Source organism: Haplochromis burtoni, unplaced genomic scaffold (assembly GCF_018398535.1).
Source record: "Haplochromis burtoni strain Fernald_Lab_line unplaced genomic scaffold, NCSU_Asbu1 Contig_124, whole genome shotgun sequence".
Classification (NCBI taxonomy): domain Eukaryota; kingdom Metazoa; phylum Chordata; class Actinopteri; order Cichliformes; family Cichlidae; genus Haplochromis; species Haplochromis burtoni.
The window spans coordinates 1,601,605-1,625,866 of NW_024582485.1; the positions used below are offsets into that span (position 1 = coordinate 1,601,605).

At 40.6% G+C, this 24,262-nt stretch overlaps 1 protein-coding gene across 1 annotated transcript in view; it reads left to right on the forward strand.

The window, feature by feature from the left end:
* The first annotated feature begins 1,798 nt into the window (after positions 1 to 1,798).
* Positions 1,799 to 24,262, forward strand: part of bmper (BMP binding endothelial regulator) — a 34,668-nt gene continuing 12,204 nt past the window's right edge. The window contains 6 exon segments of the mRNA XM_042223966.1: positions 1,799 to 2,832; positions 8,347 to 8,432; positions 18,938 to 19,037; positions 22,114 to 22,196; positions 22,801 to 22,891; positions 23,936 to 24,018. Of these exon segments, the coding sequence (XP_042079900.1) occupies positions 2,727 to 2,832; positions 8,347 to 8,432; positions 18,938 to 19,037; positions 22,114 to 22,196; positions 22,801 to 22,891; positions 23,936 to 24,018 (549 nt within the window). The 5' untranslated portion in view covers positions 1,799 to 2,726.

Sequence of the window (24,262 nt, forward strand, 5' to 3'; positions counted from 1 at the left end):
CAACCTAAACAACCACATCAGTGGTTTGTTGCTTCTTTTGGGGACTTTTCAGGAGGCAACCATTGATATAGGGCTGTAAAATAAACAGTAACAAAACCATTAGAAAGTATTTATATAATTTGGCAATGCTATGGTCAAGAGATGTGGAGAGAATCGTTATGCTCAAAATAAGAAGGTACTGTGCATGCTCTTTACTTCAAGTAGCATCAGCCCATTAATCCACCCCAACATCCTCCCAGCAGCCTCCTAACAACGGCTATTGTTAGTATGGCCACTAGAGGGCGAAATCATTCGATCGTAAACATATGGGTGTGAAAACTGAATAAAATGTTAATGTGCATTTTTTTTAATGGAAAAACCGTCTCAGAAAGAAACAAAAACCAGAAATCCTTTGCTCACTCCTCATAATATAATGCTTACATTTGTTTCCCCTAGAGAATCCACCAGACCCCAGTTTGGCAACTATGGACCTTTGACCCTTTCAAGAGCCACTAATGGAGCCTTAAAAGTCCTGTGTCAGGAACCAGGACTTGTTTATTGTGAAATTAATTGAGATAGAAACTAATTTTCAGCATGGCTTAATTCAGGGCTGCATAATATATTTCCTCAAGAGGCCACACGAGAAACTGAGACTGTTGTGGAGGACTGCACCAATAAAGTTATAAAGAAGTAAAATTAATACTGAGCAGTTCAGCTTATTTGCGTGGCCCCCATGGGGCCATGGGACAGTCTCAGTTTCTCATGTGGTACCTTTGGGAAAGTTTATTGCCCACCCCTGGAATCGGCGTGAAGTTTGATCATAAAACTAAAGCATACATATGCGCAGGCTCAACTACATTATATAAATAAAAGAATGTAAACATTCTAATATGAGATTAATCTTGTACTGTAACACATTTTACTTCTCTTGTGTAATACTCTTAACCAAATGTTGGAATCTGGCTGCACGGATTTGCTCCTGTACAGTCATAAGAATGTTAATGAGGTCCATCACTGCTGGGCAAGGTCTAGCTTGCAACCAATGTTCCACTTCATCTCAAAATTATTGGATTGGAATTAATTTTGGGCTATGTGCAAGACAGTCAGGTTCTTCATAACCAGACTGGGAAATGGATTTCTTTGTGTAGTTAGCTTTGTGCTGTGAGGACTTTCATGTTGTAACAGGAAAGCTGTTGAAACACATATTGTCTCTGATGTGATGCTAGAGCATTAAAATTCCCCTTCATTGTGATTAAGGAGCCTAAGACAAAACAGGGGAAAAAGGTCCAGACCTAAAGTAAACATGGTGACATAATTTTGCACTAAACAGGACACAATAACAATCTATAAAAAAGGAAGTAATTAATTACTAGTAACAGTCACGGAGATAAATCCTTTTTTCTTGCCTCTAATATTCATTTATCAATACATTTATTAGGTCAATCACTGTGGAATTCTGCTCCTTGTGTCACAATAACCCACTTAGCGAGGAGAGATTAAGTGAAATAAAGGCTAGAACTTGTGAGTGTGCTAAATAATGACATTTTAGAAGAAAGCTGGCTTCTTCAAGAAACACACACGTTGCACTTGATTTTTTTCATCATCTCTCTTTCCTTTCCTTTTTTCTTCTCCAGTATTTTTCTTCTTTTTTTAAGTCCATAAACTTACAGAGTGGAGACATAAAGCTCTCCTGGCTTGTTGGTAATGTAACTTTATCTCTCTCTCTTTCTCTCTCACTCACACAGGGAGAGAGAGAGAGATACAGGGAGATTTACATTAGCTGCACAAACGCTCAGAAGCAGTCAAACAGAAGTAGTAGCTTTCATTATTTTAATTATTTATTTATTTATTTTTAAAGTAGTAGCAGCAGGAGGACCAGGGTTTGGGGGTCACAGCAGGAAACCTGAATATGGGAACCAGAGAGGGTCTGGGTTAGGGGGTATGGACGAAGTTTTGGAGAGATCTGGAGACGGGAGGAGGTCCGGGTTTCACAGAGGAGGCAGGACTTTCTGGCTCCGTGGTGCGCTCCGACACCAGAGGTCCGCTTTAATACCGGGGGTGGAGGAGGAGAAGCAGGTCGACTATTTACACCGCTCAGCCAGAGAGAGGCTGCAGACCGCTTCTCCGCCCCGAAAGAGTCGGCATCGAGCATCCATGTGACAAGCGGACTTTGGGATTGGGAGCGCAGATTAAGACAAGTCTACTGCTGGAAAAAAATTTGACTCGCTGGCTGGAAGACGTTTGAGTTTTAAACTCTCCTGTTGATATAAATGTGCACGTGTACATCAGAGCTGCATTTACCTCGGACACTTCGGTCTGGACTCTTCTGACAGTCGGAGTGGAGCAAAAGTCATTTTAACAACTCAAAGCTCGCCGTTCCTCTCAGGATATTCACGTCTGCAAAATCTGAGACTGCTTCTCTATGTAAATAATTTCAATTCGTTCGCAGACTGTGTTTTTTTCCGCAGGGCGTGCGCGGCACAGCTGTCTCCTGCTTGCCGGCGCGTCTTTGTCATTTTAATATCACTGTAATCACCGCGCGTCTGGCTGATTGCCACTTCGCATTTCAGCTCAAACTGACAAACTGAGGAGATTTTCTCTCCTGGTTGACATGCAGACCAGAAGTTTTCGAGATTAGCTTTGATTGTGGAATTTTTATCTTCATTGTTTTCCTTTGGATTGATTTTATTTATCCCTTCATTTCCCCCCCAAGCTCTTTGATTCTTCTTCCTGGAGCAAACCCGAGGATGTTGTTCCGCTGGTTGAACCCTCCCTCCTGGTCCACCTGTAGGTTTTTCTTTTGCTTTTTGCTGCTGCTCCAAACGCCCCAGTCTTCCTCTCCGCTAATTACAGGTAAGATTAAAGGGATCATAAGGCTTCATAATAACACATCACAACTCCCTCCGTGCGTAAAAATCTACCCAAACCCCTGGTTATTTAGTCTGCTGCCGCGTCTCCTTGCTCCTTCGGTCTTTTTTTACTCTTCCAAGAGTAGCGCACCAACCCAAAGTCACTCCAGCTTCTATATATCTGATGACCAGTAATGTGGCAGCGCAGGGAAGGGTTCAGGAAGCGCTGATGATAACCTTCAGTTTGTTTCACGATCACAAGGAAGCAGAAAAGGATGAAAAGCGGTTTTATTTTACCCGTTTTATTACCCGTTTTCCTAACCCTTCCTTAGCATCACCGTAAATTATTTTGTTTTTTAAGCTCACCAAAATGTGCATATTTTAAAGGGTTTTTTTTTTTTAGAAAATAGTATTTACAGATTTTGTTTTTAGTTATTTTTCTCTCTCGAACAAGCAACGTTTATCTGGGCTTTTTACGGGAAAGTCTATCACGCGATTATAAACTTTATAAACGGGATTATCCTCTCTGTGCCACCCTGCGGGGAATACGCTTGTGCTTCTATTTGAAGCCGTAGAGATAATATCAAACAGCAAGTCCAGCCTGGCATGCTTGTAGTTTGCAGCAGACCTTGTTATTTGCAGGAAGTGGTTTTCTGTCATAGCTATCACGATGAGCCAATATCAAAGTGATTTACACCAAACTTACAAAAATTACACGATGATTCGGATCATTAAGATACAAGGTCTGCGTAGAATTATAAGTGACTTTAACTCAAATTGATATTTGTGTCACTTTGGGTTGTAATTAACCCAGTTTTAGTTACAAGCAGGCTGTAAAGTGAAAACCACTTTCCTTAACCAGCTCTAATTTAACAGCACTCTGTCCTCCCTCCTGAGCGGCCTCCCTGTTTGGGGCTAAACGCGCGCTCTCTCCCCGGCTTGCTCACCCTCTTTTGACAGCCAGATTGCATCATAGGATATCGGTTGTTTGCCCTACAGCGCCGTTGAAGTGTGAGAAAAATAGAAGTGGAGTGAATGAAAGGTGGATGTGGTGGTGCGCGCTGGCCGGGCTCCTCAGCCAGTCAGCCCGGCGTGTGTGCGTCTTATCGCTGGGTAAACAGCTTTGTGAAGCACGAGACTTCTGCTGCTGACCTGCTTTTACTGACCTAACCTGGCATTTGATAATGATCATTTATTTTCCTACTGTGTCCTCCAGGTCATTGGTAGTGTTGCCATGGCCACAGTGGATTAATGCCATCATAAATTGATTAATTAAAGGAGAAAATGTGATTTAGAGCAGACGTTTTACTTCAGCTTGAAACACTAATACAGACCTCAACATAACAAGGAGCGCCATAAATTACTTTATGCACATCCGCTGCGGTCCTGATAAGAACGAGTTCTGGTTTTAGGGGTCCCCCTCTCTTAGCAGTTATCTTATTTTCCTGAAGCAAACCCGGATGGATGAGAACCAGATCAGGGACAAAACGTGTACCAGATGGGTATCCCTAGTGTATCTGTTTGACATAAAACAGCGTGAGAAACCCCTGAGAACCAACAGCCTCTTTATCATCTGCACCATTACGATCCCAGCAGATCAGATTCCCCCACCTGGCATCCCAAACACGCGCTGTATCATCTGCCTATTGTCTGCTGAACCACAGACCAGGAGTTTCTGAGCTGTTTGAGGTCTTGCAGTCAGATGGTTGAAGGTGTCAGTGCAGCAGGTGGAGCAGCCGCTTCAGAGGTCATCCTGACCACTAGAGTGTCCACAGCCACAGTAGAACGTGTTTAAATCCACTTCGCAGCACTTGTTACATTTTTTTTGCAAACATTTACTGAATCAGAACTGTTAATGATACTTATATGAGTCCTGCATTGCTATGCATTGACATGTAAGTGAGGCTAGTGACTTAATTGTCTGGAGAAAACCTTTGAGTCAAATATAATTATAATTATTATTTATTAGACCGATATTTCGCGGATTAGTCTGAGAACCGTTTCTCCAAAATTGCATGAAGGTGTATTTGCTGGCAATTTTTTTCAAGGTTAACAAAACTCAGTTATAAATGTTTATTATGTTTCATAAGTCTTAAAGTCACACCAAGTTGCCTGCATTACCAAAAAGGCCCAGCTCTTCAGAAACATGATGGAATAAGGTAGATTCATTTAATATATTTTAGTGTTTTCATTTTTTATTTCAAGTGGAAAACTGCCACATTTATTTGACAGGATTTATTTCAACATACCAAACAGATAGAAAACATGATGCTTGTAAGATTTATTAGATGAAACCACCTGACAGTATATGAAGCAGTTAACCTTTGCTCCACCTGCTGTGCCTGAAATTACTTTAATGCATTAGTTTTATTTTTTGTTTGTATAACAACGTGCAGTACATTCACAGTTAAAGCTAATTGGAGAGATTTTACAGAGCAAGTAGCAACAGAATGTGAAATTGTTTGTCAAGGAGCTGAAAGGGTTAATATAGATACGTTTGACATTTAGCAGTCTCTCTGTCAATTCAAACAAAAGATTTATTAGATTTTAATCTCAGCTGTGGTGTTTTTGCGGATTTGCCGATCAGAGTCAGAGAGTGATCTCTGAGGGAAGACAGGTCACAGATCTGAGTCAGCTTGAGCTCCGGCACTATTAATGGCTTTCTGAACTACTTCATCTGCCTTTTACTTGCAGCACTTGGCAGAGGGTTGAAATAGAGAGGAACTATATAAATGCATCAGTTATAATGTCTATATTGACAGTGCTGGGATATGAGGCAAATCTAGCAGCTGGAAAATGAGAGTTTGGGTTTTTTGGCACTGTAAAAAAAGGCTTGGGACCCCCACCCGCCTACACCCCTTTTCCCTTCCATCCCTCACCCCCCGACACTTATAGGTCCACCAGTTTAATTACACTCGAAAGGTTGTAAATTTTACAGTGGCGGAGTCGGTAGGGTTTGTCTGCTCTGCCCGAATCCACAGGCTCAGGCTGGTTTACTGCTGAACTCAGAGGGACAAAAACAGACGGCATGACTCGCTGCTATAAGGAACTATTGTTGCAGCGTGGAATCTAAGTTTACTGCATTACAAGCCTGATATAAACATTGCTAAGATCTTTATGACTTCAGACATGAGCTGATGTTACCGTTGCTACAGCCTTCAGCCTTCAGCCTTTTCATTCAATCATGCTCCATATTTAAGTTACAGTGATAGTGGGTTTAAAATTCAGTGTCATTTTGGTCTTATTGGGTGCTTGATTTTAGCCAGGGGAACACATGAGCTCTTTTTCTTTACCAGCAACCATCAAAATCTTTTTTTTCCCCAAAGTGAAATGACACCTGTTGCCAGCAGAGTTTATTGGATATATCTATTCAGCTTATTTTGGGCACAAAAATCTTGCAAAAAGTCTTTATATTTGTTTATGATGGCCGGACTTCATGGTAAAAAAAAAAGTAAAGGACTGTCACTAAATTCAGTGTATTTAGGGAGAAAACTAGAACTGCTTAGTCCCTTTATCACAGTGTGCAAGAATTCATGTCTAATTGTTAACATAACCTGTTTTGTCTTTCTATAACTTAGCTAAATTGCTTGTAACCGATGTGTTTGGCAAGCGCAACACTAACTCAGGTAATGTAAACATTCCCAAATCCAATAAAGAGCAGCACAGAGCTGCTGCAGTGATTTAACTGCAATAGCATCCAGGTGAGGCTTTCACAGAGCGGGGAAATGCTCCACAGGAAACTAGGATTTATAATATAATCTTTAATCACAAAAACTAGGTACTGATGGGGGATTTTTTGCATTTGGAAATAGGTTGGTAGGTAGTAAATTCAATGGGGTGATGAGCAGATAAAATCCCTAAAGTATCTGTTTCTGTAGAGCAGATTTGTGCCTCGTGCACATTGCTTTGTTTCATGGAAGGCGTTTAGGGGATGGTAGATTCCTGAATTGTCAACATTGCAACAAACCAAACAGTCAGGAGTCAGAGGTCACACTGATAGCAGATCAACCAAAAATATCAAAGTGTCCTGAGTCTTTACCTACAACAGCTTGCCTGGTTTTCATTCAGTCCGTTTCCGTGAGCGATCTCATGGAAAGACGTGATCCTAAAGAGACCTATGGCAGCAGAAACCAGCACAGAAGGAGGCCATGAGTCCTGTGGCAGCTGTTCAGATATTTGGGCGGATAGATTTTGTCAAGGTGATAGTATCGCAAATGTACAGTCATGAAACTTCACACGTATGTACTTGAGGTCCAAATGAAGATAGAGCTTGAAGATAGTTGTAGCCGAGTACTTGACCACTAATTGCTGGAAGTACAGGGACAATGGCCTCATTTAATGCCTTTATATTCTCTGAGATTTGTAATTGCCCATGAGATTTCTGTATTTAGTGCATGAACTGCTGCAGCTGGTGTGAAACCACTGAAATATGGTCTCTAGTTAAAGCATTCAAACTCTTGGGTTTTGAATGCTTTTCATCATCGTGCAATTTAGAAAACAGTTTTTTGGATGAACTGTAAGTTCTGAAACTGTTCATTCAGCCATGGAGGAGATACTGCAGACGCACGACAAATTACTGGAAGAAGGAAGTAGTTTCACACTCAGGCTTTAACTTCACCTCAATGACACCCATTCAGCTCTAAAGTAATTAAGAAGGAAGGTTTTAGTTCAGAGAGTCAAAACAAATATAGTGCATGAACAAACGGCCGAGTATCAGTCTTTTTGTTTTTTGCTGCTACAGCTCTCTAAGCAGCAGAAACTGGTGCCTCTGAGATGTTGACATCTGTGTTCTTCTACCCATAAACCCATGGATTTAGGGTTGTTTCCTGTCGTTGGTTCAGATTACATTGGACTCGTAACAAACCGACTGACTCATGTTTACCAGTCTCTTTAGCATGGCTGACATCGTTTTCATTGTTTTCTTATGAGTCTGTCTGTCATCACAACATCATTGTGGTCCTGGAGACATCTACTGTAGCAGAAACCCAACAAAGACAGTTTTGAATACTGTGGCAGGTGTTTTTATGTCTGTCTGTGAACAAATTTAGTCAACACGATACCACCAGAGTCGGGCAAGATACAGTTACAAAACCTTTAGTGTGTAACTGAGATTGAAACAAGAAAAAAAAAAAGATGAAGGTGAAGATGGACATGCTCCATCCCACGAGTGCAAGTAACAGGCACTGGCACCTCAACAGTTGGTTCATCTATATAATGTCACTGCTCTTAACCGGACAGACAAATTAGACTTAAAGTGATATTTATGTATATTTATGTATTTTAGGCTGCTTCTTTATGTAGATGTTAAATATTTATTATATGTTGATTGTTGCATGTTTAAAAATTGTTAGTTTAGGACGTATCAAATATCTCCACACTGGCATGGAAGAAATCCAAGCTTCTTTCTGCTTTGCATCGCTTGTTGTGCAAAAGTATTTAATACAAGCCTGTGTGACATCATCATCATCATCATCGTTTTTCACTCTCCTACATCTCACCTTCCTCCTGTCCTCTATAGGTACTGAGGCCAGCTGTGACAATGAAGGAGAGGTTCTCCACATCCCCAACATCACCGACAACCCCTGCATTACATGCGTCTGTCTGGTAAGACTAACCTTCTCGTCGCTGTCTGATATGTTGCAGAGGTCGCAGTGTGTCTAATGATAGAGAGGCACTGGCTGCCATGGCGCCCTGCCCTCGCTGTTTTTTCTCGCCTCCTTGACATGTAATTGCTGCTCCAGGATTTCCACTCAGAGTGAATGGATAAAATGACCTCTCTGAGCACTGATAGGAGTATTTGTAAAGCTGATTATTGAGCTTTGAGAGGTGTTTCTTATCAGAAGGTTGTGAAAGATTTGTAACAGACTGACAGGACTTTGTAACGCAAGTTTCTGGCAAAGTTTCAGGTCAGATTTGATGGATCTGTTCTTTGATTTGATGTTCGACTTTGTGATTAAAACACTTTAGCAGTATTAAATGTTTGAAGCGTCAACCTCTTTATCACAGTGTATAATGTTTTGTTCACATGACCTGAGGATTGCAAGCAGTTGCATTTGCAAGTACAGGAAACCACTTCATAATGCGATTTTTACTATTTTCTTCAAATTTACGACAAAATATCAGTGAAAGATGAAGTGGGGATTGTTTATTTTAACATTCATGCTTGTCATCACGCTGTCTTGGCTCGGCCTGGCTGTTAAAATCAGCCAACAAAACGTTAGGGGGCTACTCTTTCCTGAAACATGTGCTCTTTGACCCCTGCCCTGCACCCTCTCCAAACCTTTATTGCTGTAGAGCCTTTTGTTTTAGAGAATGAGAATGGACCAACAAATCCTTTCTGTGTCACTGCTTTGACACCGGCAGAAAGATTCATTCACATTTCTTTAAAAGCCACCAGAACACAGTTTACCATGCAAGCGTAAGCTCGAGGGCGTGTTGTGTGCATCTGTGCCGATTTGTTAGTTTACATAAGCTTCACACAGTGTATTCCTTTTTATATTTATCTTCACAAAAATGCAAGTTTATGATTGGTTAGAAGTTAAAGCCCAAAATCGGGACCATGCCTCTTGCAGATGGGCAATATATTACAGTTTAGATTTTGCAATAGACATGTTACAAAAAGGAATAATTTAATTTCATTATTTAGGAATTGATGGGAAAATTGGTTCTGCTTTTGTATTGTTATATATAAAGCCACAGCAGCGGCCATTGATCTTGGCTTAATATAAGCATAGCCTGGCAGTGTCCAGCAGTAACAAAATCTACCAGTAAGAATCATGGATCATCATGCCACTCTTTGTTTTTTCTAGTCTGTTCAAAAACTCACAAACGTTTTTTGGTCAAGTGTATTTACCTCATGATGTCGTCTCACCATGAAGCTGGAAAGCAGTCTGCAGTATTTTATTGAGCTTTACAAAAGGTTATAAGCATATTTCCGAAAATAGAGATTTTGTATGAGTCGCCTGATGGTAGGCCGTGTCCACTAGTGGCTTACTGATGGGTCTCAATGCATTTAATTAAGTAGGCAAATTTATAAAAAAGTAAATGTGAAAGCAACCATGCTGGTCACAGAAGGAGGGCAGTAGAGTAGTAGACCAGGTCTACTTTCTTACCTGTACATATCAAGCTAACGTCCACGTTAAGCCAAATTGTCATGTCCACATTGGGAATAAATTGGGTTTTAAATGCACGATTCCTGGGAATTAAAACAATATTAAGCCCCAGCTAATGTTTGATTGTTCACTGGCTCCTGATTGGCTGCTCTAATGCTGCCCTCTGCCTAAAGACTGACTGAGCCGTCCTCTGTGTTATCAGGCAGACATCAGCCAAAGCCCTGCTGAATGCTATCAGTCATCAGGAGGCAATGGCCGCCCTTTCATCTCTACTTTAAGCCACCCTGCATATGCGCACACACACACACACACACACACACACACACACACACACACACACACAACACACACACACACACACACACACACACACACACACACACACTTACTTCCATACACTTAGGGCTCGGTCTTTATTGCTTTATTGAATTTGGAGGTATGCAGCTTTTCTTCCCTCCTAATATAAATCTGAATTTACAATTTAGAGTAGTTAAATTTAAGGTTCTGCCAAAATGTATATGTAACAAACAATTAATGGTCCAATTCTCTTCCTTCAGGAGATGATCACTCTCACTGACATAAATGCAGTTATGAATGGTTGCTCTCTGCCCTGCCTACTCCATGCATTGCAATGACTCAGACATAGAGACTGTTTGGCGACCCTGCTGGCAACCTCTGGCTGCTAAGGAAAAAATGTGCAAGGTTGGAGAGAGGTTGCTTGAGGCTGATGGCTTTCACCAGGTCAAATCAGTTGCAAACCTTCCTGTGGTTGTTGTGGTTGCTAGTGGATCACTGTGGTTTCCTCTAGTTTGCATGAAAGATGTATGGGCTTCCTAAGTTTCAGTACTGCCTAAGCTGTAATGAAACTTGAGAAAGTGTGATACAAAATAAAAGTTGTGCCCTTTGAAGTACGTTGGTTGCAGTAGAAAGGCACAACTTTGGCTTTCGTGGCAAACATTTTCCATTTCTTTGTGCTCCAGGTGATAAAAGAGCAACATTATTAATCAATATACTGACCCGGTTTTCATAAAACTTAATGTTCTGTCATTTGACACTATTATTATGAATATTACAATTATTTTACCTCTCTGTTTGATTTGTAGCATTAAAGGAAGAATTTCTGTCTTATCCTTGTTCTGGACTTTTGCTGTTTCCAAAGTTGGTTCCAAACTCTGATGATCAATTTCCTCTTGTACCAGGAAATGTCAAAACTCAGAAAATACTTACATGACCTCTGCACAGGACTCTTTCTGGACAGTTCTACATGTCCAGAAAGAGTCCTGTGTGGCAGTGCTGGTCGAAGGGGGGGGGGGCATTCGGGCTCCAGTGTCACTCATATATGGAAACATAGCGGAGGGGGTTGGCTCCTTAGTTGGTCCAGAGTACCTGCTAATTGCCCTGTGGGTATCGGACACACACATATGCACACACAGAAGATCTATTGTGTGTGTCCGGGTGAGGCAGAGAGCTGTAATGCGGCCAGGAGTGGATGTGGCTGACAGACTGACTGACAGGCGGGTCGCCATGACGATCCTTTATCGTGAAACGAGTCAGTTCATCGCCGTCATTCTCTTCATCGTCCTCGTCTATCTGTCTGTCCATCTCCATGTCTTTTTCCACTCTCTCATCAGCTCTTCCTCCCCTCCCTCACCCTCTGGTTGGCTCCCTCAGTTTTTTTTTGTGTAACAGCAGCACAGTCACATTTTGCTGTTACAAAATTTCATCTACCGCGACCCATGAGTATCTGCTGTTTGATTTCATCTCAGCATTGCATGGAAAGGAAACAGAACTCAGTTTTGCCTCAGGCAATAATGAAAAATAGTTGTCTGAAGATATTCAAGACTGGCCTTGTGCTTAAACATGAACACAACTGATAAAAGTTGCTTGACGCACGGCAACCCACGAGCCACATCTTGTCATAAAACTCACAAATAACTCAATAATTAAAAGAAATTGTGGCATATTTTCCCCAAATCTTCCTCCGCAGAGCCACAGACCCAAATTCCAACATTCAGCAGGCATTAGTGTCTTTTTTGCTGTGTTGTATGGGTAGAAGGTTTCCACGCATGTTTTGTTTTAACATTTTATTTTTTATCAACCATGCTTTTGCTCTCTTACCTTCACGAAGGTTTTTAATTGTCCACAGTCTTTCATTTATGTCACAGTTGCATGTGCAGGTATTGTTATCGTGCACTATTTTTTTTAAATGTTATTCAGGATTTTGCAGAATTTCCCAGATTTTTTTTTGTCTTTTTCTATATCCATGTGATCCGAATAAGAACAGGAAACGAGACTGTGTATTTATACTGATTAGAAACAGTTATGTGAGAAAGTAAATAAATCTCACTTGAGACCTCAGTGGAAACACTATTAAAAAGACAAATGTTCATACAAAATGATACGGTGATTATTTCCCTAAAAAGCTGTAGAGGGGAGCTTTGAAGAGCTGGAACAAAGTAGTTCCTCATTTTTCAGTGAACTCAGATCAGACTAAATACATCAGCTGTTTTTACACATGAACTCGGTACAATTTCTGCAGATTCAAGTCAGCATGTGTAACAGACAGCAGGAGATTTACCCCCGTCAGATGTGCTCTCACTTCTGGAAACGCTCTGGCAGGGTAAAGTCTGATTGGTGTCCGGTTCTCACATGCAGCTGCTCCAGGTAGTGTTTAAAAACATTCAGAGCTGTAGTGCCTGTGTGAAACAGCTTTTGTTATTCTCATGCTGTTGGAATGTAATGTGAGTATCACAGCAAACATGCCTCCATTCCTTCACCAAATCAAACATCATCATTCAGAAGGTCAAACATGAGAGGTACGTGCACTGCATTCATTGATTAAACAAACATTTCACTTGAGCTGCGTGTAAAAGTTCAGGGTGTGGAGTTTTATACCCAGTAGCTGTGATCGATCTGAGAGAAAGGTCAGGGGTCATTTCCTGTCAGTGTCTCCTCTCAAACAGTAGCTGATCGATACAGGAGGGGTGAGGTTTACCTGATAAGACAGATCCTTGCTGATACCACTAAAACAAAACCAGTATGTGTTACTTTTCAATCTACAGGGTGGGCCATTTACATGGATACACCGTAATAACATGGGAACGGTTGGTGATATTAAAGTCCTGTTTGTGGCACATTAGTATATGTGAGGGGGCAAACTCCTCAAGATGGGCGGTGACCATGGTGGCCATTTAGAAGTCGGCCATCTTGGATACAACTTTTGTTTTTTCAATAGGAAGAGGGCCATGTGACACATCAAACTTATTGGTAATGTCACAAGAAAAACAATGGTGTGCTTGGTTTCAACGTAACTTTATTCTTTCATGAGTTATTTACAAGTTTCTCTTTGTTCACAGCCATTGACATGTCGAAGAGGTTAACACGTGAGGAGCGGATCGAAATTGTGTTGATATCTGGTGAACGCAGTAACCGGGTCATTGCAGCAGATTTCAATGCAAGACACCCTACGAGACCACCCATCTCCCATGCTACAGTTAGCAAACTGCTTGCTAAGTTTCGTGAAACTGGTTCAGTGTTGGATTTGCCAAAATGTGGACGCAAGAAAACTGTCACTAATGAAGAAACATCAGTGGCTGTCCTAGCTTCATTCAGCAAGAGCCCACAGCGTAGCACTCGCCGCATGTCACTGGAGAGTGGCATTAGTCGAACATCCCTTCGGCGGATATTAGCTACTCACAAATGGCACCCTTACAAACTCCAGCTACTGCAGCATCTCAACGAGGATGACCCAGATCGGCGCACAGAATTTGCAGAATGGGCAAAACAAAAATTGGAACAGGACCCTCAGTTCACGCAGAAGATTTTGTTCAGTGATGAGGCAAACTTTTATGTGAATGGTGAAGTTAACAAACAAAACCACCGCTATTGGTCTGACACTAACCCACATTGGATGGATCCCTCCAAGACTGTTGGAACAACAAAAGTGATGGTTTGGTGTGGTATATGGGGTACAACGATAGTGGGTCCATTCTTCATCAATGGAAACCTCAAGGCCACTGGATATTTGAAATTGCTACATGATGATGTGTTTCCCTCTTTATGCACTGAAGCTGGCACGTTCCCTGAGTTTTTCCAGCAAGATGGTGCACCACCACATTATGGGTGCCAGGTCCGAGCATTCCTAGATGAACAGTTTCCTGGAAAGTGGATTGGTCGTCGTGGGCCAGTTGAATGGCCCCCAAGGTCTCCTCGATCTGACCCCCTTAGACTTTTATCTTTGGGGTCATCTGAAGGCAATTGTCTATGGTGTGAAGATACGAGATGTGCAGCACCTGAAACTACGGATACTGGATGCCTGTGCTGGCATTTCTCCTGCGGTGTTGCTATCAGTGTGTGAAGAGTGGGAGAAGAGGGTTGCATTGACAATCCAACACAATGGGCAGCACATTGAACACATTTTATAAGTGGTCAGAAACTTGTAAATAACTCATGAAAGAATAAAGTTACGTTGAAACCAAGCACACCATTGTTTTTCTTGTGACATTACCAATAAGTTTGATGTGTCACATGGCCCTCTTCCTATTGAAAAAACAAAAGTTGTATCCAAGATGGCCGACTTCTAAATGGCCACCATGGTCACCACCCATCTTGAGGAGTTTGCCCCCTCACATATACTAATGTGCCACAAACAGGACTTTAATATCACCAACCATTCCCATTTTATTACGGTGTATCCATATAAATGGCCCACCCTGTATAAATAAATATAAAACTAAATAGCTAAAATCCCCAAAGCTGCTAAAGTGAATGTGTTAAACTCAGTGGTTATAAAGGTGGAATGAGCTGTACATTTCACGTTGGACCAATCTATAAAAATGCCACTTCACTTAAAGACATGCCAGTACACTCAGCCTGCCACTCCATCCTCTATTACAACCAGCCGGGCCACAGAAGCAGGACTGTCATGCTGAGCTCTTTCCTGTCAGAAAGATCAACCCGTGGAAACAGTTTTGAAAACATCAGCGTCTTTCCACGGCTGTCTCGTCCCCAAAAGTACCGTGTTTCCTTCTGTCTGTGGGAGGTTGCAACTGGTCTGTTTTGTAGGAAAGGTGAAAGGTCACAGTGGCAAAGGCTGTTAAGTTTTGTGAGGTTGGAAGGGTGTAGAGTCCAAGGGCTTAAGTAGGCCATTAATTCGAGAGCTTCTTTTCCTGTGCTGTAGCACCTGGCAAAACCTGATCTCCTCCTCCACCATGGTGTCTGAGGAAAAGCACAAAAAGAAAGGTGAGGAATGCCAGAAAGAGGCTTTGACTTTTGATGAATTCAACACATTAGTGGAAACGATTAAAACACAAAACAAGACATGATAGATATATTTAGCCGAGAGTGGCTTGTTAAATTAAAAAAAACAAAAGATTTTCAAATGCTGAAGAAAAGTGATGGAGCTAGGTAGAAAGGGAGGGTTTGATTGATGAGGAGATAGAAGAAGAAGAAGAAGAAGAAGAAGAAGAAGAAGAAGAAGAAGACTAATGAGGGGAAGCAAAGCTGAACAACAAACATTGTCGCCTCCTAGTGGAACGCCAACCCTGTTGGCACAGCTCAGGACTGTTTGTCCATTCAAGAAATCTTTAATGTTCATAAAAAAGTGAAGAATTGAGAAGTATTTACATTTTGTTCACTTTTAATAACTTAAGTGTCAAAAGTGATCATCAAAACTATTTTCCAAGTCAAAAAAATTAATGACAAAAAACATCTTCCAATGGAGTACATGACCCGTAGTCACACTATGTTTTAAACTGTACTAATAAAAGATTATTGGCCTTCATGGACATAGACAAAAAAAAATAAGGAAAATATTCTAGAAGAACGTAGTTTTCACAGGTTATTTAAACTGACAATAATGCTGATGGTGCACACCTTACTGGACCTTTCTATGTCATGCCTCATGATCAGCATGTTTTTGATTAACAGTGTTCATTTACCACAATTTAAAGATCTGCACACAAATGCGTTCACTGTAAATTAGTTAAAGTGGAAGCCCTTGTAGTAGCATGTGTACAGAGAGAAACACAAACACAAAGCCATTATCACGCTCACTTTCTCTTTGTCTGACACACACACTTATGAGCATACCAGAGCTTTATCCCCCTCCACATGTCGAGGGGGTCGTCACTCTCCAACAGACGGTCGTCCAGTTGGCCAGCAATGGTGCCGTGGTGGTATGTCGAGTGTTTATAAGGTGTGGTGACCTGCTGTGACCTTTGACCTCATGACAAGATGGGTAGTGGTGGAGGAGGTCTACTAACACCACTTTCTGCTAATGAATGACTAAAGAGAGAGAGAGAGAAGGACATGACCTTGGAGGCTTTTGACCAAACTGTGAGATTTTAACGAAATCTTTCTATGTTTCTTTATTTGTTCCATTTTATTTTTGATTGCATTTTGGCAAACATCGTGTATATTTTACCCGACGGCAGTTTTTTGCATTTTTTTGCTGCTGTTGTTTGCCATCATAATCAAAGTCTGAAGCATCTCTTCATATGTTTTTATTTCCTTCCATGCTGCCTGTGCTGAGATCATTCTGAAACCAAATGTCATCCAAGACTTTTTGTGGATGTAAAAAAGTGCATTGTGCACTTTCCTGTTTTGTGTGGCTGCACTTTTAATTCTTATTCTCATTTTTATTTTCATGTCTATTTAAGCTTAATTTATAACAGTATTTATAACAGTATGTCTGCACTGAAGCACCGCAGCAATTTCCTAATGTTGTAAACCCGCTCAACATTTGGCATTAAAACCCTTTCTGATTCTGATGATTAGTGATTCCCCAGGTTTCTTAGTCTGTGATGAAAATGTGCTCTTCTGGTTCCTTGCAGTACTTAAATACTAGGAAAACAGCAGCAAGCTGAGTGGAAATGCCATTTCCATTTCTCCTAATGCATTCATGACTTTACTTCAGGTTATGAACTTCTTTGTTTTTGTTGGAAAACCTGCACACAAGTCCAACCCTTGAAATGAACAGATAGCAAATTGCTTCCCTTGCTTTTGTTTGCTGCTTTTATTTTCAAGTGGTAAGGCCGAGCAGAACCTTTGTCTTCTGGATTAAGAACTGGTATATATGAAGGCTTTAACATATGGCTATTTTCATTCTCCCCTCATGACATATGGATGTTGGTGTTCTATTCGCTGTAGATCAGTATAGAAATCAAGGTGATTACTCGGAACAACATTGTTATTTTGCAGTGACCAACCCTCTAAGGGAGGGGTGTCAAATATAATGGCTGGGGACAGAATTGGAAAGTGTGAAGATGGGCATAAATTTTGGACTTTTAACTGTATTTTAATCTGTTTTATATTTCAAATCCCAAATCATGCATTGGTTGTTTTTTTAGTTTTGTGCTGCCTGATATTTGTTTCAGTGTTTAAAGCTGAAACTCTTTGACTGACTGACTGATTTGGTAAGGCCTGTTGCTCAGAGGTAAAATGCACATGGTTTTGTTCATTCACCATTGTGAATGACTGTTTTCTGTGATGTTCATCTGGGAAATCTCTCACCTCTGGTTTAAGATCAGGGCTGGGTTTATGGGTAAATGATGTTTTGACTGCTACGAGCCTACAAGTGTAGAAGAAATCCCACATCTAATCTGGGTGGATAAAACACACTGATTTGCCAGGGACATGGAGCAAAAAGAAAAAAGTAATTAAGCCTAATCCACTGTCATTTAACTGTTGTATTCTCAAATCAACTTTTCCAGAATAAAGACGCGACGTTTGTCTTTCTTCCGCCCCTCTTTGTCTCTTTTCTTTCATGTGTTTCTCCTTGTCCTTCTAGCCTCTTTTACATCCTCTGTCCCTCTTTTCCATCTCCATTTCTCTCCTCCCTGCTCTTATGTCATGACATCATCTGTCCTCAGTGTGGTTGGGGTTTAGTTGGAGCACTGCAGCTATATTAAACCACACTGATATATTTTCGCCCTCCTTTGATCCGTTCTCGTTAGAGCCGCCCGCCACAGTGCTTACAGAGCCACGGGACCTGCCAGCCTCCACTTTATGAACCCTCACAGTGTGTAAAATAAAACACACGCAGCATGTGGATAAAATCTGCAATAAAAGCTGGGTGTGAAAGTAGAGTGAATTTTTAAAAAGCGCTGATTCTGTCCAGTCCTGCGGTGCAGTTATTGGTGATGACGGATACAGTGTGCAGTGTTTCTGAAGGTGACAGGAGGATTGTTGAACTGGTGTGAAAATTCACAGCTAAACTGTGAAGACTGAGGCACTTTGTTATGTAGGAACTTTACCTGCAGCCTTTTCACATTAGATGAAGTTGACAGCAGAGAACGGAGATGGTATATTAGGTAAAGAGTGGTCCTAAACCACATACACACAAAAAATATTTATATTACAATTATCCTGAGTTTTAGCTTTACTCACTCCATGAGCATGTCTAGATGGATGAAAGTGTTGACCTTTAAAGACTGAAATATCAAAGCAATGTAAGATGGATGGCAGCGAAAAATCAGAAGTGTTAACAGGATGAATAATTCCTGGTTTTAGTCTCTTTAGGGGCGGTTGATTTAAAAAGGATAAAATAATTCAAGACACATGTTGAGGTCACAAATTTAGACACTTTCACTTTATGATTTCAGAGTTAGTCAACGGGCTTAGGGTATAACAGACACACTGCTGACTCTATATTCATTCAATTTTGATACCTTAAACAATGCACGTGTTCACCGTCAGGAATTGTAAAGCCGAGATATTTTGGTACTTGTGGGGAAAAAAAAACAGTTTGCCAGTAATAATCACGCCTTGGATTTTGGCAAGTACATTATTTATATTTCTCCTTAATCTTCTTCAGCAAATTTAACATTTGAATCCTTGACTTTATGACGGTATTATATCCCATTTTAATTTCCACAGAGAGAAATAACAGCCAGAGAAATCTGTGAGAAAGTAAAAATTGGGATGAAAGTAAAAGGAGAAAAATGTTGGAAAAATATAACCCTGGGTGTTGTTTTCTTCTCTCTGTCTCTTTTGCAGGACGGTAAAGCAGACTGTAAACAGGAGAAATGTCCACTTGTCTCAGAGGACTGTGCTCTGGTGGTGAAACAGACTGGAGCTTGCTGTGAAAGGTGTAAAGGTAAGACAAGCAAGTGGACAGAGGTCAGGCGACAATAAGAGAATACCTGTGCGCCTTTGCTTTTTTATATTTATTGTAAAGCTATGTATGCCTGTAGGTCCTCTGTACTAATGGGAGACACTGGAAATATAGAGATGCTAATCTCACGCACACACAGACCCTTCAGGGACTACTTTATCTCACCGTATCCTAACAGCGAGGCCTATATTAGGAGAGCATGTGAGAGTAAAGCTTCATTATTTACCTCACATAAAAGCCACATATACACAGTTGCACTACAAGTAGACTGTGCTGCTGCTGAAGGGGTTCACTGCTGGGTTTACAGCCCACAAAAATACAGTTGTTTTTATGAGGCAGGAACTCCTCTATATACCTTCCTTCTTCATCCTCTGTGTAAGGTTTTAGTCACTTCACATCAGCCTAATTAAACTGGGCATTTTAACAAAAACCCTTTCCGTGCACATTTATGTACTACATTTAAGACAAACAGATACATGCATTCAGGCTAAAACAGAGACATAATACTGAAGAAATCATCAAACCTAAATTCCAACTGCACACTGTAGCTACATAAATATATCATTTACAATTGTGAGCTCTGACTTGTTGTATTTTTTGCCCTCTTTAGAATTAAAAGATCTGTATTGGACAAAGTAAGCCACTGTAGCTGATTTTTGCATAGCTGTAGAGCTTCAACATCCAGCAAGTATAAAAGGAACCGAATCTTTAGTTCCCACTGTACTGGCTTAGACACTTAACCTCTATAAAAACCCAAAAGGGGACCCTTAAACAAAGTCTGCACTACGATGGCTTCCCTTACTTTTTCTGTGCTTATGAAGCTCATGTGGCTCTGCGGAAATACATAAACTGTCACACCTACCTCCCAGTTCTCGGCAGGGAGGGGGCCCTTTTGTTTGCGGTTCGCCATTTTACGACACGGCACTTCGTTAAGAGAGACAGAACATGCTCGACTCGGACATGGAAAGCCCCACGTCACCACAGCAGTCGGTGTTAGTTTTAGTTGTGTGGTTAAGTTGTAGCCACTGTGACCAAATTTAGGACTGCTTTGTGTCTTTGCTTTTTAAAACACACTAATTCCTAGATGTCATATCACCATTTTCTCACTTTTATGAAATCATGCCGACAGTTAAAGAGAATCACAGCTTGACTGCATCAGTTTATTGGGAACAGCTTTATAAAGCGGCTTTAATTAAGGCGTTTATATATGCAGCAGTGTAATAGCAAGTGCACTTGAGATTGAAAAATACGTATTTTTAGGAGTATAGCTGTCAGAACTTCCTCGGCAGCCTCACCAAACAAACACAACTGTCACCAGGTTTTGACTAAAACACAGTCATGTAAAATCGAAAGTTTCCACAGGACTTTAAACATTCTCTTCAGCGGGGATACCCTTACTGCTAGCAGCCAGTCAGTGATAATCAAATGCAGTTGATCAACTGATCATCATCACTTTACTGGTTCGGAGCATTCAGGTGTGTGTTAACACAATACCACAGCCTTCCCAGGACTGGATGGTTCAGTAAATCCTTCCCACCATCTTATCGTACAATTCAAGACTTCTACAACACTGTTCTTTGGACAGATGAGACCAAAGTGGAGAGCCATAATCCACAGGGCAACAGTTGGCTAACACCAGAAAAGAGAATATCAGCACAAAAACCTCATACCAACTGTCGAGCACAGTGGTCAAGGGGCAATGTTTTAGGGGTTTTTTTTTTCAGCCACAGGGACCAAAGCTTCTGAATCACAGCATGGACTGTGTTTTTCACATGAGTGTTCTTCTACATATTGGTATACAAATGCAAAAGTGCTTCTTTCTGACAGCCGTCATTATTTATGCAGTATATTAACAGTTTGAGTGTTTTGCCAGGGTATTGGTCTCTGTGGGTTCTTGTACTCGTACTAATAAAATATATACTGTACATCTTCCTGCTGCAGTATTACAGTATCACAGGGTTTAGTTTACACTGAGGAAAGTAGATCAATGGGTGTGATCAGGTTTCATTGTATGGAAAGTTCTATATTGATCTGAACCCACTTTCTGCAAATGGGATGAAATGAATAGGCTATTCATTTAGAGTTGAATAGACAGCTGCTGACAGCTCAGAGGGCGACTCATCCAAGTATATGAGGAAGAGATTAGTGTGTACACACTGAATTTAACATTATACTGAAAGAGAGTTTAAATATTCACATCATATAATCAGATGTGGTTACTTTTAGACTCGAGACTTTAAATTAGATTTAAGTCACAAAAATGAAGACTTGACTTTGACCTCACACAGCTGTAATATTTGACCTCCTTGATATTTTAATGCATCTTACAATGAAAACTTAGATGAAACTTTGGCTACCAACAACAAAGAGAGGGAAAAGAAACAATATATAAAGCTAATTGAAACATGTCTACCAGATGTTTTTAGTCACTTCCGTGAGCTTTGGCCAAGATTAGAACACAATTTATTTTTCTACATTAGAAATGACACCGCTATAAACATATGAACATTTTGCAGGGCTGTAGTCATAATTATGATTACTGCTTTCTCATTTTCCACACTAAAATCTAAGTTTTCAGATTAAGAAAATTTTCTTTGCATAGCAGAAAAATTAAAGCATTTGCAGAAATTGAAAATGTATGCTTTCTGTTTCCCAAAAAATGAATTCACAGAAACATTGGCAGGAAAGTGAATGTTCCTCCAGTAGATCATTTGCATGGATAGTTTGCATTTCTACACTGGGACCAACGTTCTGGGAGATTAAAAAAGTTATCTTTACTATCTGAAGGATGGCAGTCTTAAATTCCCTTTGTCAAAATAACAAATTGGAAAAAAGTTTGGTCATTTGCCATAAAATGACTTTGGCTTCTCCATGCCGTCTTCTCGGCCACAAGCTACAAGTGAAATGCGTCTGAAGTTGTAGGTATTTTAGAAATTACACATCCTTGAAATTTAGAAACTACTTGAAACACAATTAGAGCAACTGAGCTCTTGACATTGTTCCTGTTCCCCAGCTTCTCCCTTGTCTTGCAAGTTAAGGTTATATTTTTCTCTCCCAGGTTGTACGTTAGATGGATGCTCCTATAACAGTTCAGTATCCTGGACCACCTCCACAAAACCCTGCATAACAAGACGTTGTCAGGTGTGTATATGCGCTGACTGACCAAGCTGCACTGTTAGCAGATGAGAGGTAATGGAAGCAAAGCTCGGGCTTCGAGTTGAAAGCACTGATCCCAAATCAGATGTGAAAAACACACAGACATGTTGTTAGCAAGAAGGCATAATGCTAGAAGAGTGAAGGATGGGAAAAAAAGGAAAAGGGTTGGGAAAAGGAAAAGGCAGGGAAGTAAACAAAGACACTGAAGGAAAGAAAGTGAGTAGCCATGGAAGAAAACAAAACAAGTATGAGAACTGAGGGATGGAAGAAAGGAAATAAGCCAGAAAGATTAAGAAGAAATGTGGAGTAAGCACGAACAGGTCTGGAAAACTGCTCAAAAGAGGTATGGATAAAAAAAGGAACAGGCAGCACTGGACAGAAGGAATTCAGGTAAGTAGGAAAAACATAGTGAGGAGGAACAGACTCAAATAGAGGAAGCAGAAGCAGAGGAAAGATATATGTATAGCAAGAAAAGGAAGGCAATATGGTGGAACAATAAGCTTTAAAGTAGCAGCATTAAAGATACATTAACATGTTACTTATAAAGATGCACAAACTGAAGAAAATATTTTCCACTTGGTTGTGACAGGAAGGTGTCATCACTGAAGCAGAAGTTCAGTGTGTCATCCACTGCAAAAACCCCAAAAACCACCCAAAGAAGTGCTGCCCCACCTGCCCCGGTGAGTATGAATTTTAACACAAGTGTAGCCTGGAAACATTTGGGGGTTCAGTTTTATTTCTACTGTACATGCATAGATTCTGTTTATTCATTTTCTTTATATCCACATTAGTGGAGTTAAGGTTTAATTTAATTCAGTTAAATTCAATTTAATTTATACAGCACCAAATCAAAACAACAGTCACCTCAAAGCACTTTATATTGTAAGGTAGACCCCACAATAATACATACAGAGAAAAACCCAACAATCATATGATCCCCTATGAACAAGCACTTTGGTGACAGTGGGAAGGAAAAACTCCTGTTTAACAGGAAGAAACCTCCGGCAGAACCAGGCTCAGGGAGAGGCGGCCGTTTGGCTGAAAGGAAACCCAGAAATGAAATATTTATAGATATTAAACAGGAACTGATAAAAAGCTTAATAGTTAAGATAAAGTAAAACAAATTCAGGATGTGCTCAGCAATTTCAGAAGGTCGAAGCCAGGGGCGCTACATTTATGTCATATCTCTTTGTCTCTTTTTCTTTCTCTTTCTGGAAATGTATTAACTAGCATTAAGCCCAAAGCTTCCTGTAGTTGATGAGGAAAATTTAAACAATAGTTATGAATTTCTCTTAGCTCTCTGGTCAAAAAAGAAGAGGAACATCATGCAGTTTGTTGTGATTTTAAACTACATTTTATTTGACCTGAAGAATGGGAGAGAAAAAGATTAGAGTTGATGAAACAGGATCTTTTATCTTATTTCATAATAGAGTTTTTATTTATTTATGAGATATGACAAATTCCACTTATGTTGAAATTGGGAGTAACATTTTTGGACTTGCCAATGTGCGCAAACAGTCAACATACTTGCACTGCAGTTTTTTGAATTCTGACTTAATGTGTATTTCTTCTGCTGGTAGAAGGATCTGTGTCTGTGGCTGTTGTCTATATTTAAATCACTTTAAAAGTGCAGTAATAAAAGCTTCAGGTGAAGAGGCAAAAGATTTGTGTGAACATGAGTGGATTAAAAAATAATTTGTTTGGTGTAACGTATTTCCCTGCAGGTTGTATCTTTGAGGGTCGTCTATATAAAGAGAATCAGGAGTTCAGTCCAGAAGGGAAACCTTGCATCAAGTGTACCTGCACTGTGAGTACACATACCCTCTACTTACACCCCCCTCTGAGCAAAGCAGGGGCTCTGTCCCACCAGTTGGTTAGTGTTGGACTCTCCTGGGAGTCACAAATTTTTGGTTGGAACAACATCCCTTTCCTTGGTTTTTCCCCCATAACTTCTTTGCTCTCTCTCACTCTCTCTCTCTCTCTCTCTCTCTTACACACACACACACACACACACACACACACACACACACACACACACACACACACACACA